The 18,112-nt window shown below is 39.8% G+C and overlaps 1 protein-coding gene and 1 long non-coding RNA gene across 3 annotated transcripts in view; one reads left to right on the forward strand and one right to left on the reverse strand.

The window, feature by feature from the left end:
• Positions 1 to 18,112, forward strand: part of LOC134353791 (potassium voltage-gated channel subfamily KQT member 1) — an 876,116-nt gene that overhangs the window by 301,053 nt on the left and 556,951 nt on the right. The window contains exon 12 of the mRNA XM_063062179.1: positions 4,734 to 4,857. Within this exon, the coding sequence (XP_062918249.1) occupies positions 4,734 to 4,857 (124 nt within the window). The remainder of the gene's footprint in view (positions 1 to 4,733; positions 4,858 to 18,112) is intronic.
• Positions 95 to 18,112, reverse strand: part of LOC134353792 (uncharacterized) — a 160,715-nt gene continuing 142,697 nt past the window's right edge. The window contains exons 4-6 of one of the 2 annotated variants that reach the window (XR_010019680.1): positions 11,724 to 11,896; positions 8,331 to 8,595; positions 95 to 968 (exon numbers count right to left, since the gene is read on the reverse strand). This is a non-coding gene — a long non-coding RNA (uncharacterized LOC134353792). The remainder of the gene's footprint in view (positions 969 to 8,330; positions 8,596 to 11,723; positions 11,897 to 18,112) is intronic. The other variant, XR_010019681.1, reaches the window with a different exon arrangement.

Below are 18,112 nucleotides of genomic sequence, written 5' to 3' on the forward strand. Positions count from 1 at the left end.
CCCACGAGTAGAAGGAGGCGAGGAGGGCACAAGGTTTAAATTGGAAAAAGCACAACACCCTTTGATCATTTTAACGATTTATTGTTTTGAGACATCTAAATATTCAGGTCTGCTTCAGATAGAATTAAACTTTTTAGAAGTGAATGAATTCAATTGAAAGATAGGTCTGTGATTATAATACTAAAATAAGGCTCCATTCATACTTTGGCTGCAAATTGAAATCATTAACGTCTGATCATGTTTCCTGGAGCAAGGGAAGCTTGGTAGTAAAAAGAAGATGGGTGCAACAGGTGATTGCAGATAGCATGCCATGTGGAGCCAGAGGAGCAGGATAGTTTCTTCATGCCTCCAGTTAGCTGAATCCAACCTGCAAACTAATTCAGTTCACTTCAACAACCCCCAGCTAAGTTTGATTCTGCACCCATGCCCCACCCACTTTGCATCCCATGTTTCCTACAGTTCTTTGGTGCATCTTTCTGTTGCCGGGTTCCTTGTTGATAGCTGGGCACTGTTAATCTGATTGAGTGCTTCCTTACTTACAGCCTGTTATGCCATTGGCATTTAGGTCAGTAATGAAGGTCCTGTATCTCTGGCGGTGTTTAGGGCTTCATTCGTCCTGTCAGTAGCTTCCTCCTGATTTTCACTATGTGTTAGTCATGCAAGTCCTGAGTGGAGACTCAGGAATATCATCACATTCAGATGCTGAAAGATTCTTCATTGCTGGTTTCATAACAATTTTGTTTTACCAGCCAGGATTGGTAGCCCTCAGCTGAGACCCCAACCCTGGAGAACCAGAGGACCAACTTTACCCTGTCCTCTACACTTAGAGTTGTTTGGCATGGGTCACTCCACTAACAGCCAAAGCATAAAGCCTGACTCCAACCAGCATAGCTCTCCAGGTCATTGATGTATGCAAGACTCCAAACCATGACAAGGCAGTGGTCCTCTTGGAGAATCTGATTAAATGCCTGGTGAAAAATGGGAGAAAGAGAAAATATGATGTGATTGGCATTACGTTCACCAGAATCTTTCATCTAGCTGTGTGGATCTTCTGTCTAATGTCCTTCTCTGAGCCCTGCCTTCCCTCACTGTCTTTATAGCATTGGGTCTACTGTTGTGAGGCATTATAGAACCACGTTTATTCTGATTGAAATCTGCCAGTAGACAAAACTTCAAGAGTAATTTAGAACATTTCTTTCATATCACTGATGCTGTTGTTAATGGGAAAGATGTGAGTGAGACAAAGATTCCAGCAATTGGTTGTTATATCCTCAATCTATTTAATTGCAGAAATAAGATCTTCCTCACATGTTTTAGTGATATCAGAATGTTGGGACGGAATCCTGTGGCTAACCATACTGAACAAGTTTATGCCTTTAATAAAATTGCAGCTGGAATTGGAAAGCTACACACAATAAGAGTGACCTTGACCTTGTTGAAAGGAATTTATGAAGGTGGTATAAAAAAGGCAATTAGTTGCCTCACTTAACCTTACATTGGGGTCAGATTGTGCACTCTGTTTTTGATTACGTGCAATGGGAAGACCCAGTCAGGTGTATATTCTGTGTGCTAGCAAGATATGAATAGTTTTGCATTTCAGAGTTTTATTTCTCCAGATATGTTGAGCTGTGCTGCACCAAAGCTCTCCCTGAAATTTTGCAAGTATATTTCCAGCAGGTAGGGGCAATAGGGCATGGAGGCATCATTTGGAATACATGTACAATGTCACAGAGGCTTCATTTTTTGGATTGTATTGGATGTCTTGAAGAACTGGTAGTATATGAGCAAACTCCCCTCTGTCAAGAATAGTTGAGAGCGTTATACTTGCTTAGAAACTTATGTTTTAGGCAATGATTGCACTTTGTGTGGATTTAGAAACAGTTTCCCCTCATTATCACAACCTGCCTTTACCAGACTAATAGGACTTCCCTGTGTTTTCCTTTTGGCATTGATCGCTAAGATGATAGAAAGCATTAAGTGCTGGAGAAGTACTCAAGTCTAAGGTGTAGATTTTGAATATGCCCTAATGTAAAATGATTGATAGTATATTTGCTGCTTATTTTGTACTTCTTCCAATTTTTATTTCTATTGAAGTGTCCCATAGGAGGAAGTGAATTACTTTTCTAGTCTCCTTTTCACTGGAGATACTTTTATAAAGAAATCTTAATTTCTCTAATTGCATTTATCTCAGCACAACCTAATCATGCTCATTTAGCGTGATGAAATTAACCATTTCCTTTGAGAGGCTCTCTCTCCAGAGGATACTGAATTTTGTTCAGTAGAGCTCTGTGGGTATTTACAACCTCTATTGCCTCAGCCAAGAGCCCATCATTATATTTAAGCTAGGAGCCTACAGGATTTCAAGAACGTCATGGCCTCACATGCTCCTGTCCCCGCTTGACTTCCCTGCACATACTACGCTTTTTTTCATGGCGGAAAATGGCCCGTGGGGATGTAAGCAGGTGGCTGATGCATAATCATTCATTTCCACCAGTTCAAAGAGAAAATCAACACCAACTTCTTGCAGCAGAATTTAGGACCAGGAATTCTCTTTGGTTTCTCTGAGCTAAGTAGTTAGCAGTCCCTTTTAAGCTGTAGTTTTTCTACCTCTTTGCCTGATTGAAAAAAAAACTTTGGTTCACCAAATAAGAATAAAAATGTTTAAAAGAAAACTGGCTTCTTCAGTCCCCTCTTAGCATGATCAAAAACAGTTCTGATATTCATCAATATCGAATCTAAACATGCAATTTGGGAACAGGAAATTTCAACAAAGAGCAGATCTATTTATGAAAAGTGTGGGTCGAGGGCTGAGCCAGAGTACAATGATTAACCTCCCTGTCCTTTCTCAATATAGAGCCACTTGAAAGAATATACAGAGCCCAAGTATGATATCTCACCCAAAAATGGTTTCCCCATAGAACACACTGGAACCTCTGAAGTGGAGTTTGACCCCCACACACTTTTCAGATGGGTTCTGGAGTACCATCCTCTACAGGACAGTACAGAGCTCCTGTGATCTGGATTCAATCTCCATCTCCAGTGGTGTCTGTGAGGAGCTTGCCTGTTCTTGCTTCCTCCCAGAGATTTCTGGTCTAGTAGTTGATTGGCCACTGTAGATTGTCCATCGTGTGTAGGTGAGTGGTAGAGTCTGGAGACGGTTGATAACAAGGTGGCTTAGAAGGTATATGCTATCATGAGAGGCTGGGTGAACTTGGTCTGTTTTCTCTGGAGCGGTGGAGGCTGAGGTGAGATCTGATAGATGTTTATAAAATCATGAGAAGCATAGGTAGAGTAGACAGGGAGTATCTTTTCCCCAGGGTGGAAATGTCTAATACCAGAGGCCATATATTGGAGGTGAGAGGAGGTAGGTTCAAAGGATATGTGAGGGGTAAGTTTTATACTCAGAGAGTGGTAGATGACTGGAATGCGCTACCTGGTATGGTGGTAGAGGAAAACACATTACGGGCTTTTAAGAGATGTCTAGGTAGGCACATGGGTGTGAAGAAGGTGGTAAAAGGGATTAATTTTTGGGGAGTTTTTGATTTACTTTTTAGCTAGTTTTAGCACAACGTTGTGGGCCAAAGGGCCTGTTCCTGTACTGTTCTATGTATCTATGTGTCTCTATAGCAAAATGGGATTAGCATAAATGGGTGCTTGATTGTTGTTGCAGACTCAATGGGCTGAAGGGCCTGTTTGCTTCCTGTGTCATTCTTTGACTCCATTCCATACATGGTGAATAAAATACTTTTCAATCAGTCAAGGTGACTCATACATGCCCATATTGATTGTAGTCCCCTTGACTTAAACATGAGGATGATTATGTTTATGTGCTGTGAAGTGTTATTACGGATACAATAGAATTCCCTCTTCTGGCTCATGCATTAGGCAACTTTTCGCTTGGCTAATAGCTACAAAAGAGAATTCATCTCCCACTTTATTGCACAGACCTGTCATATGGTAAGTCTGGGAAAACCTTACCTCATTGTTGGATGTCAAATTTAGCTCAAAGATAAATTCACTCTCTGAGGAAGGCCTCTACCTTCAACAATATTTGAATGAAGGTAAAAAGCATCTTTATGTTTTCTACTGAAGACTGAAAGCATTGCTTTTTATTCATTTTTTTTTAAAACCTGTTAAAGTAGCATATTGTCCGTGATTATATACAAAGCAAAGGGGAGAAATTTATCTTCTGTCTCAAGCATAATGAATGTGAACTAGTGTGTTGAATACAACCAGTATAATATATCCTTCAATGCTCCAAAACCCAAGGTAAATCTCTTCTCCGTATAAGTCTCTACTTTGTGTTTTGGAATATGAATGAATATGTCTGCAAGGTTGGCTTAGTGGGAAGGCAATGGATTTTTGGGTCAATTTGCTGAGTTGGAGGATGTTCATTGCTAACCAAGAGAAATGGGAAAGCCAACCACTTATTCCTTTTCCTAGTCACTGGTGACCCTTGCTGGAAAGTGCAGGCCTTTTGATGTTGGGGGGTGGCACATCTGGATGTAGTACAGGATTTGACTTGGTGCACACAGCTTGCCAACTCTTGCTATCAAGGTTTGAGCAGGAATAATGGCCACTTGGCAAAGGCACTGGAGCAGGTCATGCCTGTAACCAAAAACCTGCCTCAGCTCATACTAGTGATGGTAAGAGAGAAGGGAAAATGGGGGAAAATTGTGGTGGGAAATGACAACAAATGTTGATCAACATTTTTAAAATCTGATTCCTCACAGTGAAGAAATCGCTGGGGATGCTTGATGTGAACAGTGGAACATTGTCGAGGACAAACAGCTACGGAGATGACCTTGACCTCATCGAGGGAGAGCCAGCACTGGCCCCCATCACACATGTTTCGCAGTAAGTCACTGAGTACAATAATTAAGCTGATGTCGCTGAGATTTTGGGGAGTTCTTGGCAGCTGGCACACTCTACTGCAAGTGGTTAGTCTTTTTCTTAAAATTCCTGGATGTCACAAAAATGGCATCATATTCACTCTAAAGTATTATAGCTCCAGGAACGACTTGCATGATTGAGTTACCATATTATTTCTGAATGTTTGCCATAATAAGTCATAGGTTGATTGAAACTTCTCACCATTTCTACGGGTCAAATGAACAACTGTTTCAGAAACAACTCAGAATGTGGTGATTGTGTTTTCTGAAATGCATGTGGTTATTGTCTGTTCACTGAGGTATACAGATCAGTTTGCAATGTTTCATTAAAGAATTGAGGATTTATCTTCCTGGATATGCCTCCTGGGAACACCCAGGAACACTTCGTCCAAGGAACTCTGGACAAAAAAAAGGTACAACTAAAAAGAATATTGAGTGGGGCTACATAACACAAAGGAATTATGCCTATCTTTCAGTCTGTTAATTTTTAAGTCTTTGAAAATCCTTTACAGATGAATGTAAGTGTTTCCCTGTTCAAAATTATCTGCACAGGCTGCGCCCAATCAATTTAATGTACATGGGCAGGAGCCCAAGAAAATTTACCTTCCTGTAGTACAACAGCTCCTCATGGACTGAGATATATTGAGGATCACTAAACGTAATGCACCCAGCAGCAGGCTGATTGGATTGCCTGCATTTCACATTCCATTGACTTCAATTGGACTGTAAAATATATCCAGTAAGGTCTGGTCGGATTCCAGTCCCATGGGCAGATTCAAATCACTCCCTGGCAGTCTGCATCTAGGTTGAGTCAATGTGATATTCCATTGTTACATGTTGTTTCTTTGTTTGTTAATTATTAATAACCATTGCAATTCTTGTTGAATAGCTTGTGGTTTGTTAGGATTAAATCCAGAAGCATCACACTGGTCCTAAGCTATTCAATAAATCACAAAGTCAAAGCTGTCAGTGCAGGTGAAAAGTTCCGGCATCAGCAAGAATGAAACTTAAAATCTTCTTACTTTTGTATATATTTCAAGCCTTTGCTCATAAACATAATCCTCCCTGGTCTGGTTCAAGCATCGTTTATGTATCACGATGGTGTGGGGAAATCTGGCCAGGGTTGCTATATCTGGTGGGACACCATTGTTTCTCCTTCACTCTTGTTCTTGGCAAGAACATGACCACAGATCAACCACAAATGTGTTTTACAGCTTTCTATTGAAATATAGAATGTGAACTTTCCATTCAAAGAGCCAAGCATAAATTTTAGGGCTGCAATGTTCTCGAAAGTAGCCAACAATGATTAGGTTTTTCCTTGTTGTCAGCTTTGGTTCTTTCTCTCTTCCTCTCTCTTTCTTTCACTTACAGTCATGGCTCTTTGTATCTTTTTTCCTGGTGTTTTTGTCTGCAATCGTTTATTGTCACACAGTTAGGAAGTTAGCTGTTGTAGTTGGTTCAGGCGTCATCAGGTCTGCAGTGAGTTAATGTAGAAAGTTAGATTCTAACTGAACTTTCTCCCTGAAGCTTTTCTGAATTTCATATTCATTTGACAATTAATTGATTCCAGGAGCAAAAGATTAGGTGATGTATTGAGTTTCCAAACATTTCCCCTTTGTATGAAAATGGCCAGAATGTTGCCAGTGACACATAACCTAGTTTGGGTCTTTCACATACGAATTGGATTATTTTATTAATGCCCCAGCGCAATGTTCAAAGAGGCAAATAAAAGACTCATGTACTCTTATCATTGTATTGGTGAGTGATTAGAGCATTTAAACAAAGTATCGAACAATCTGCCATTCAACATGGAAGCATGGTGAATAGAGAATTATCTTGAAGAGACTGATGCTTCTGATGTCATTCAGTTAATGTAATTCTCCATTATTTCTGATGGCTGTTCATTTGAAAAGTAGGGAATACTTGTGTCATCATTTCAGTATCTGACTGAGACTGTTAAAGGAGCATTAGAGTAGCCATTAAAATTTGGGTTTAGCACTTTGGTTACTGAGGTGACAGTCAGTTGACGTTTCCCAGTCGACCCTAAAATAAAGATATAATTTCTACCAGCTCACTGTGGAAAATTAATGCCACAGCATAGAAAATCACAAAGTAGACATGTTAGAGTGAAGATAATGCTAACTCTTCCCGTATCCAAGTGAGGCAACAGAAAGATGGTGAGTGGGAAGGACTCTGAGGGAGAAGTAAATGAAATTTGATGACCCTGCTGTGGCTAAACAGTGAAAGACTGTTTCCATTGACTGAACAAGTAAAGGGAAAAACGTGGGTGAGCAGTTAACTCATGCTGTTCAACTGACTAATTGGGAAACTTCAACACATACCATAGTTGTTGAGACTAAAACTTAATTTAAAAGGAAATGGAATTAAAATTTGAAATAGAAAATATATTTGTTGGAGTTTAAAATGGTGCTAAAGAGTGATCAATAACCCCTTGGTTTCCTTCTGTGCAGTAAGTTCTAAACTGCTATGAAAGATCCTTTAAAAAATTCTGATCTTAAAGGAGGTCATAGCTTCCTTCCACCAAGCACATTGCCCTTTATGATCCTGTGGTTCCTCTTAGGCCAGTGTGTGTTAGTCAGCTTCAATATGTAACCACATCCAACGGCATCTGAAATCACTTATCACTTTTTTATTGGCTTTGATGATATGTGATTTCAGCCCATTGCCATTTCACTTGATACCCCCACTATCTATAAGCTGTTAACATATTTGACTGATATATAATATGCAACACTAGGAAAGAAAAACTGCAGCAGCCATGTGGGAACAGAACCGACATGTAGGCTTAAAAGTTGCACGCTCTCCTGACTCATAAGCACGTCGCTGTTCCTGAATCTTAGAAGTACCTTTCCTATAGGACAGTGGGTGTAACTTCACCAGAATGTGCAGTGGTTCAAGAAGTTGGCTCACCACTACTACCTCAAGGCTAATCTAGAATGTGAAATAAACTCTGCCCTTGGCCAGAAAGTTCACATCGAAAAAAATACAAAGATAGATGGGTGCCAGATGAGTGGAAATTTTCAATTAACCATCAGGGAGACTGATACAATTAACTTTGGTCCCTGTCACAAACTGCATTTGCTAATCACCAACTCTTATCACTCTCCTGGGCAACTTTCTGAATTTGAACCAAAGTTTCTAAACTTTGGTGTCACATTTCAACTAGGTTGACTCTAAGACTTCACAACCATGCCATCATAAAGACCACCTATGTTTGTTTCCAGAATCTCGCTCAAGTTCTCTACTGATTTAGATTCATACTAAAGTCCTCTTTGGCATTGGTATTTTTAAACTTCACAATTGTAATGAGCTCTGCCACCTGCATAATAAAATGCAACAGCTTACTGGCCAGTCACTACTGACATGAACTGGCTCATGGTTAAGTTATGCTTTGATATGAAATATTCTAATACTCACCCTTGTTTCCCCTTTCCATGGCCTTTCCCTTTTATCTATATAATCTTCTCCACCCAAATAACTCTTCAAGGTATGATATTCCTTCATTTCTGATTTCTGCTCATCTTCCTGTGTCATTGTTCCATATTTGGCAGTTCCACCTTTAGGTGCCAAGGCTCAAGACTTGGAAACTCCTCCCAAAATCTCTTGGCCTATTTCTTGGTCTTCTGTAAGAAGCTCCTGAAAGCCTTTAACCAAGCATTTTAATATCCACCCTAAAATAAAGCTGGGAAAAAACAACATCAGTTTGGAGTTTGGTTGAGCCCCTGTGACGTTCTTTATCATATTAACAGGTACAGTGTAAATGCAAACAAGGGAATGATTGCCATTCCATTTAGTATGATTGTGTCTGACCTGTCCCAGGTATCTTCTGTGCCAGTTCCACATTGCCCTTAATTCCTCAACCTTTCAAAAATGTATCCGCAACAATTTTAAATCTCAGTGCTCTAGCCTCCATGCGCCTCTGGGGTAACAATTCTAAGGATCCACTACTCTCTTTTGAGAGGAAGTTTAAAGAAGAAGCAAATGATGAGAAGAAAATGATTGATCTTTTCAAAGTGGAATAGACAATATTTATAACTTTAAGCCAGTGCCACGGTTTTTATCTTGTAACTGTACCCTTTGATGGACAATTTTCCCATTATGGAGATATCTCAACATCTACCTTGTCATACCACCTTAGGATCTTGTAAGGTTCAATAAGATTGTACTAAGCTCCATAGAATTTGGGGTCTAATGTTATTCATTTAGTTTGTTTGTGTTTGGACAAACCTTTTGTATCAGGAATCAACCAAATGAATCTCTTCTGCACAGCCTCAACTGGTAGTCCACCCATCTTTAAATAAGGGGACTAAAAGCATTCATAATGGACCAAAACAATACACAGTGGAGTTGCTGTAGTGGTTCAATCTGCCTTGAGGTTCCCAGGTGATTTAATGTCCAACAAGATATGAACAATTAAAACTAATATCAACAAGACAGCCTGATGGCTCTTCAAATAGGACATCGGTTCATGTGTGGACATCAGTGTGGACTGCATACGAGCTACAAATGGAAAGATTTACATCTATTATGGCCAGTTAAATACATCATATTACCATTGGTTAAGAGAGAAATCCCAGTGTTACCATTTTACTGTTGATTGCCATTTCAAATTCAGGGAGTTTTCATGAGCAACTTGTGGAATCAAAGTTCACCTTATCTTGGATATTCCATCATCAGTTCACTTGTATTTGGATTTACCAGTTCTCTTCTTCTCAGCCCTCAGTTTCCCCCCGTCACCTGCTCAAGGATACCCTTGAAGTTATTCCTACAACAGCTGCTGGCCCTGAACATGAATGCTCCACGACAGGAGACACAGCCCCTACTGAGTAACTAGTCTATTAACGGAACCACTAAATTTCCATACTCAGGTTTGAGGCGGAGAACTAGATGGCAGTAAGACACTGCACCGCGTGGGAAAGGAAACATGCAAAGAAACAGCCCTGTTTCTCTCAACTGAAATGCCTTTGATGTCCGTCTGAATCCACTGAGCTCCCGCCCAGAGGAATGAATCAATGGGAAATCACAGTGACTTGCCTCTTCTCAAAAAAGAAGCAAAATATGGGAAGAAATGATTGGAGTAAAGTGATCTTTTCAAAGGGGATTAGACAGTATTTATAACTTTAAGCCTGTGTATTTAAAAGCAAAAATAAATTGACTCAGAAGCAATTTGAATGCAACCTTTTAACTGGTAAAATAAACTGTAAGTCAGAAGCCGGTTGAAGGCAACCTTTAACCAACAAATATGTTTAGTGATATTTTCCATGTCTGGAGACTTTTGTGGTGGAATGTTATAAGTAGCATGGTGAATATTGGTTGTTAAGGAGGGGAATGTTGATGGTTATAACTTAGTATTGGAGGGAAGTCTAGTTAATGAGATGTACACATGCACGTGCAAGGGCACACATGAACACACACGCACGTATACACACACACACACACACACACACACACACACACACACACACAAACAGAAAACACACACACACAATCTGAAGTGTTAAATATCTTTAACTGAATGGAACTTAAAGCTTCTTTTTGGAGACAAATGCAGTTGGCATGCGATCAGTCAATTTATTTGTGAACAAAAGAATTCTTGACTTAAAAAGCTGACATTCCTCATCAGGGAATCTGCAATCCTTGCTTCAGAGGGAAATCGAAGCATGCTCATGCTCATCTATATTGCCTTCAAAGAATCTTCAAAGAATATGCTTAAAAGACATTTAATTTTTAACAGTTGGATGCAATTTACCAGTAATGAAAGCTGATGACATCATGTCTATGACATTGTATTCAATCCCAATTGACAAGCATGCGTTAAGAACACATGCATGTTCTAACCAAGCTTACGCAGCAGTAAAACCAATTGATGTTGATACAGCAGTTTGCAGTCAAAGTTTAATTCCATTAGTGTCTTTTTTTAAGGTTTCTGGAATGACTAGTTTAATTTTTCTCTTGATGTTGAAGCTGATTTTCTGGTTCAGAGAGCAATAAGACAATGAAAAAATGCTTCACAAATTTATTTTATAAATTAAATTGTTAGATCCACAAGCTGATCTGTTCACTGCTCCAGGCAAACAATTTCTGAATCTGTTTCTCCTCTACTCTCAAAGTGTATTGTCAAGTTAAAGCTGGAGTATTCCTCCTTAGATAATGTCTCTATAGATTGTCATCTGCCTTTATTAGAGTCTCTAGCCAAGCTTCCATTTTACTTTCAAAATGTAAGGACTTCTGAATCTAAAGATGAAAACGGACAGTTTAAAATGAATTGCAGATGAATTGTGATTTATTATTCTTTCAAGTCCCAAGTTCACATTCAAATTTAATTGTCATTCAAACATACATGAATACCCACGAACAAAGCCAAGCAAAACAGCGTTACTCCAGGGCTAGGGTGCAAAGGACAGTAGCAGCAGTCATACACAAGGCTCATATAAGGTAGTGGTAAAATACAGTCACACAAAAAAATATAGTCCAGATCCCTGAGTCCACGGAAGTTGTAGAAATATGCTGTCAAACACAATAAAGGTTGTCTTTTGCTGAGTGAACACCAGGGGGCAGCACTGACTCCAGCATGGATGCCACGCCATATCTCCTTCAGCACTCCCATGGAGTGCACTGACTCCAATGCCACCGGCTCTCCTGAGCAGCTGTAAACTGACAGCTTAAGGCCTAGTCCTTGCTACGACTGAAACCAAGCAACTCCCCCACCATCCGCCAATAAAACAGTGAATCAGACTTGGAGCTTTCCAGTTTAACAATGTGCAACAAGGTCTTGTGATCACAAGAATGGTGACTAGGATGATCACTTACTGTTAGACTGCACACCGCTTTCATGTACTGAGTCTCCGAAGCAAGCAGCAGCACGATCTGCACCAAGTCCAGCTCCTTCAGTGACTCCACCAATGAGCAACTCTCTGATGGGGTTGCCTTGCAGTAGTTTAAGTTGTTAATGTCCAGCAGGGTCTTGCGATTGTAAAAAATATCTTAAAAAATATAATAACACCTTTGGTTGGACCTCTTGTTGCCGCCGCATCTGAGCATGCCACCATTTTATCACATTCCAGGAAATCCATTCACAAACAAGAGAAAATCTGCAGATGCTGGAAATCCAAGGAACACACACAAACTGCTGCCTGGCCTGCTGAGTACTTCCAGCATTTTCTATGTGTCGCCTGGCAATCCCTTCCCTACTACATTTAAGAACTCAGTACATTTCATTGATTTACTGATAGACTTGCCTTCTCTTACAATGTTACCTGCAGATGAAGCAGAAAGGCAGTACAGTAACTGAGCTGGGAATGACCCAAGAGTAATGGGCAGCGACTTAGTGATCTGCCAAACTCATCTGGTGATAAGAAACAACTAGGTTGCAAATAGGAATCCCTGTAAGAACCTGAAGATACAAAATGATAAACAGGAATAGAACTGCTGTCTATTAATGACTCTCGATACTGCCTGTGCCCTTTAGAATGGTCTAAGTATCTTCAAGTATTAAAAACTAACCCCCAAGATTCTGCTTTGAGAAACCTGAGAGAGAAGTCATAGAAGCATTAATAATGTTAGAACAACTTTTGCAGATTGGAACAGGGTGTGTGGAAAGTTACTGCTCAAATGGGTGAAGTTTCTAACTGGTTGATGAATAAGTCTTTTGGATTCCATTTGGTGGGAGGGGGGCAGATGATGTAGACAGTAGATGGTAAGAATGCAGGGATGGGAGGAGTTGTGTAATGAAACCTCCATAAATGCATCCAGTCAGCAGTTCCAGTACATCTTTTGCCATTACTATCCTCAGCCCAACCAACTAGCTATACAGTGTCTGGAAGAGACCTAATAGCATGTACTCAAGTGAGAGAAAAAATCAGTTTTAAGTTAATTTCTCTTGAATGCTGAATATTTCAGACAACTGAGAGAATACAGCAGACCTGAAGGATAAGAGCTGGAGAGAAGCTGGAACATACCTCTTTTCCCCAGCTCCTCTGTCTTGCAACTAGGGGAACATTAGAGATGTAACTAACTTCCATTGATTTAAACTGAAGGATTTTCTCAGAATTTTCACCCTGGGCAAAAACTAATTATATAAATAGAAATGGATGGCATGAGAATTAAGACAGGAAAATTGTCCAATGTGTTCAACATTCTGCTGAGAAAGAATGGTTAAATAAGAAGTCTTGCTGCTTGAGTACAGTAGCAAAGTACTAGAGTAGGAAGATATTGCTGAAAATGTGAAATACAGAAGATGCTGAAAATAGTCAACTGGATAGGTAGCATGTTTGGAGAGAGGAAGAGAGTTAACTTTTCAATTCAATGACCATTTATAAAAAATGAATTTTTCTCTCACTCTCATTCTCACTCTCCCTCTCTCTCTCTCATTCCCTCTCTCTCTCTTTCTCTCTCACTCTCTCTCTCGATATATTTAGATTTTCCTGTCCATATAATGGCGAGCTAAGAGGAAATAAATAAGGGCTTGACAGATTGCATACATTCCAAAAACAAAAATATATATATTCTTTGAAAACTCAACATATTTGCCATTAATCTATAGCATTTTCTAAAGGTTGTGTTTGGATTCTTTCATCTCTCCATCTCTCTCTTGCTGAAATTTAAAAAATGTCGCAAGTGCTGGAAATATTTAGATTAGACATTGTCTGTGGAGGGGAAAGTGCGATTATGTTTTTCAGTCACTAACCAGATCGCAGATGCTACAGACAGGTCATCAGACTGAAACATAATCTGTTTTCCCCTCTCCACAGATGCAGTCAGTTGGCTGATTAGTTCCTGCCTTTTCAGGTTTTATTTCAGATCTGTGGCATTTGCAGCATTTTGCTTTTGAAGAATTACTGGCACAAATTCATTAGGTAACAGTATTATAAGTAATGATAAAAATACTCTTGATTAACACCATAATTCAGGGGCAATCAGGCTGTTGTTAGGCTTAACATAAAAGAATGGGTCACTCTCTCCAAAGAAAAACAGTTAATTGATTGGATATGAATTTAATCAAAAACTGCATTTTATTCTCTCTCTCTCTTCAGCTTCTGTACTATAAAACTTTGGACCCAAATGTAGTTTATTACTACAAATGTTCAGTTTATAAACAAAGTTCAGTTAATAATTGATATCATATAAAACCTAATGTAATGTTGTGTTCAGGATACAGGGCAGGACTAAATCAATAATTCTAAAGAATCATTTAATGGTTAAAAAAAATAATAGATGTGAGAGGAAAGAGCGTGTGTCCTTTAACCGTTTGGTTTGTTATGGGATAGTTCATGAGTCTTGGCCCAGATGAGCTTTTAATCCATGCTGTGGGTGCTTCTGTGAACTGATAGGAGCAGGGACCAGGAAATGGCAAAGTAATCATTTGCAATTTCATCAAGCACCATCAGTATTATGACACTGTGGTCCAGAAATGTATTTAGTTGGAGAACATTGTCTTTGTGTCCATTTATAATCATGCTTTTACAAGGTACCATTGGAACAACAACAGGGAGTAGCCATTCTATCAGGATACCTGGTCCAGCAAAACTCTTGCTTCATCTCATTGGGTGCATGAGGAAAATCGGCATTACAGGTGCAGTTGGAAACTCGGGAATGAAATCAAAGTCATTATGCTCAAAGGAACTTTCTGCAATCACCCCGGTTCAATCCACTTCTATGCCCTCAAAATGAGTTGGGTCCTTATGATTTTGTTTTTTATTGATTAAATTGGCAAAGTTACGAAACTTTGATATGTATACATCCAAGGAGTTCAGTAACTGTGGGGTCTCCTCACATCAAGAAGCATTGGTGGGAATATCACATCAAAATGACTCAGATACAATAGGTTCTGGATTAATGATAGGATGATAATTTATTGACAGGCATCTGTGATAGTTCTGTGACAATGCAAGAGCTAATTTGGGAGAAGGAATTGGTGGTTAAAGAAAATGAAAATCAACAGATGTTTGAAACTAAATTCAATACAAAAGAGCAAGGATGCATAATCAGCATCAGTTAAAGTAGAATATAATGTTTTGGCTGCATGCCTTTCATCAGACTACCCCATAGACTGGTCATAAGATGAAGTACATTCTTGTTTTTTTTAACTTCAAAGCTCCTCTGATCTGAACACATAGTTTAGCAGCTTTAGAGCTCAGCTACATTCTTCATTTTCTTCGCTGCAATGAATGCTTATCTGTGTGGAGTGGAGGGGAAGTGGTTTGTTTGTGTCCACTGTGGAGGGAGAGGAGACAGGATTACACCTAAACCAAAGGCCAGCTCTCAGAGATTAGTGCAGGTGGGGGTCTAGCTCCTTGGCACAGGATCTGTCCTCTCGATGAGTGAATTTACAATGTTTCACCTGCACTTTAGAGACATGGAGCGCAGAAACAGCCCAATTTAGTCTATTCCAGACAGTTATTTGGCCCAGTTCCATTGACCCACTCCTAGACAGTAGCCCTCCATATACCTCCCATCCATATACTTATCCAAACTTTTCTTAAACATTGCAGAACAAGCCTGCATCTATCACTTTCACGAGCAGCTCATTCCACACCTGAAGCACCCTCCACGTGAAGAAATCCCCCTCGGGTTTCGCTTAAATATTTCACCTTTCACCCATAACCTGTGAGCTCTATTTGTGTCACTCAACTTCAGTAGAATAAGCCTGCTTGCATTTACCCTTTCTGTACCCCTCACAATTTGTATCAAATCTCCCCTCATTTTCCTATGCTCCAGGGAAAATCTATTTAATCTCTCCCTGTAACACAGGTCCTCAAGTCCCAGCAACTTCCTTGTTAATTCTCTCTGGGCTCTGGCAGTCTTATTGATAACTTTCCTGTAGGTAGGTTATCAGGACTGCATGCAATGCTCCAGATTTGGTCTCACCAATGTCTTATAGGGCAGCAACATACCATCCTACCTCCTGTACCCAGCACCTTGATTTATAAAAGCCAATGTGCCAAAAGCTCTCTTTTAAGGACTATCTACCTGTGACACCATGTTCTAGGAGGTATAGATCAGTACTCCAAGATCCCTTTGATTTGCTGTACTCCCCAGTACCCTACTGTTCAATGGGAAAGACCTCACTTGTTTTTTTTTCCAGTTCTGTCTGCCATCTTTCAGCACATTTTTCCAGCTGTTTCAGATCCCATTACAAGCTTTGATGCTCTTTCTTGATCTCCAATACACCACCAGTCTTAGTATTACCTGCAAATTAACTGATCTAGTCAACCACATTATCATCCAGATCATTGAAATAAATGAATAACAGCAATGGACCCAGCACCGATCCCTGTGCACACCACTAGTCACAGGCCTTCACTCAGAGATGCAGCTATCTAATACCACTCTGTCTTCTTCCTCTAAGCCAATTCTGAATCCAGTTTATTACTTCATCCTGAATGCCAAGTGACTGAGCCTTTTTGACCAGCCTCCCATGCAGGACTTTGTCAAAGACCTCGCGAAAGTCTATGTAGACAACGTCCACTGCTTTTCCTTCTTCAACTTTCCTGGTACCTCCTCGAAAATGCTGTAAGATTAGGTAGAAGTGGCCTAACATCCACAAAGCCATATTGACTATCCCTAATCAGGTCCTCTCCATCCAAATACTTGCATATCCTGTCCCTCAGCGTGCCTTCCAATTTTTTATCCCCTATTGGCTTCAGGCTCTCCAGCCTATACTTTCCCAGCTTATTCAGGCTTTTCTTGAACAATAGAACAACATTAACTATCCTCCAGTTCTCTGGCACCTAACCAATGGTTAAAGGACATTTTAAAAACCTCTGCAGGGCCCTAGTACAACTTTTGCACCAGACTCCCACAAGGTTCAAAGGGACATCTTTTCAGGCCCTGAGAACTTGTCCACTTTAATTTCCCTCTCAAGACAGCAAGCACCTCCCCTTTTGCAATTGTATACTGTCCATGACCTTACTACTGTTTGGCTTCATCCTATAGACTCTGTCCATCTCCTGGGTAAGGATAGGTGAAAAAAAAATCCATTCAAGATTACCACCATCTCTTTCAGTTCCAACTTTATCCTTGCTATTCTTCTGCTCTTAACTTATCTGTAGAAGTTCACAGGATTCTCCTTCACCTTGTCTGCCTGAGCAATCATGCCTTCTTTTAGCCCTCTTGATTTCCTTCTTAAGTGTTTTATCTTGCTTTTCTTATACTCCTCAAGCATCTCATTTGTTCCATGCTGCCTATACCTGCAATTGACTTCCTCTTTTTCTGTCACCTGTCCTATCTCATTACATAATAGGAGAATCAATATTTTCAACTGCAGTGTTATTCTTGCTGCTCCTAAGGCATTATATTCCTTGTTTTGTTATTTCTTTTTTGTTTTAAATGTTCTACGTCTTAGCCCCCACACTAGTTCTAACCATCTATGTTATCACATACATGATCATTTATGTTACCTTTTTTTTGTCAAACAGCTTACAGTTCACTTGAGTTCTAGCTCCCTTTCTGTGACTGTTGTTAGTATTGTGTTTTTTTATCCATCCCTTATTCTTTTTTTCTGTTTCTTTTTCTAACTTTATAATAGTCTTCGGTGTAATATGGAGCATACATCCTCAGGATAATCAAGTGTTTTTTTTTCCCCTCCATAATAATATGAGTTACTCAGGTGGACATTTAAGGAGTATATTTTCCTCCTTTCCTTTCATTTCGAACCCACAACCTCTTTTCTGAACCAACCAGATCTCATTGGATGTTGGACAAAGGTGTTTAGAAAGAAGCATAACCTCTTCAACCCTAAAGCACATAGAACCATGAAAAACAGATTTAACTGCACCTAGAGAAGTCTGTGGCCAGGTTACCTTGGGTGGTATGGTAATTAGATAAAAGCAGCTGAGCTGCACAGGTGCTGATATGTCTCTCCAGAGCTCAAACTTGTGGTGTAAATGACCACATAAATTTAGCAGCTGTTTTCAGTTTTTATGGTGCAACTGAGATCTTTATATTCTATTCCTGGCGTGGTTAACAAGTAGGTGTGAGGCATCAAGTGCTAATGAGTCACCTTGATGTGATATCCTATGCCCTATGCAGGCAAAAATGGACACTGGCTGGACCAAAGCATTACTCAAAAGGGAGAGTGAAATGGGAAGGAATAGCTGAAGTGTTGATTACGTTGTAGTTGCAGACTGATGTGAAATTCGAGTGTAGTGTAGTTTCAGTTAGAGGTAGTAGTGAAAAATAGTTCAAGGGTAGAGAATGAA

Source organism: Mobula hypostoma, chromosome 11, assembly GCF_963921235.1.
Source record: "Mobula hypostoma chromosome 11, sMobHyp1.1, whole genome shotgun sequence".
Taxonomy (NCBI): Eukaryota; Metazoa; Chordata; class Chondrichthyes; order Myliobatiformes; family Myliobatidae; genus Mobula; species Mobula hypostoma.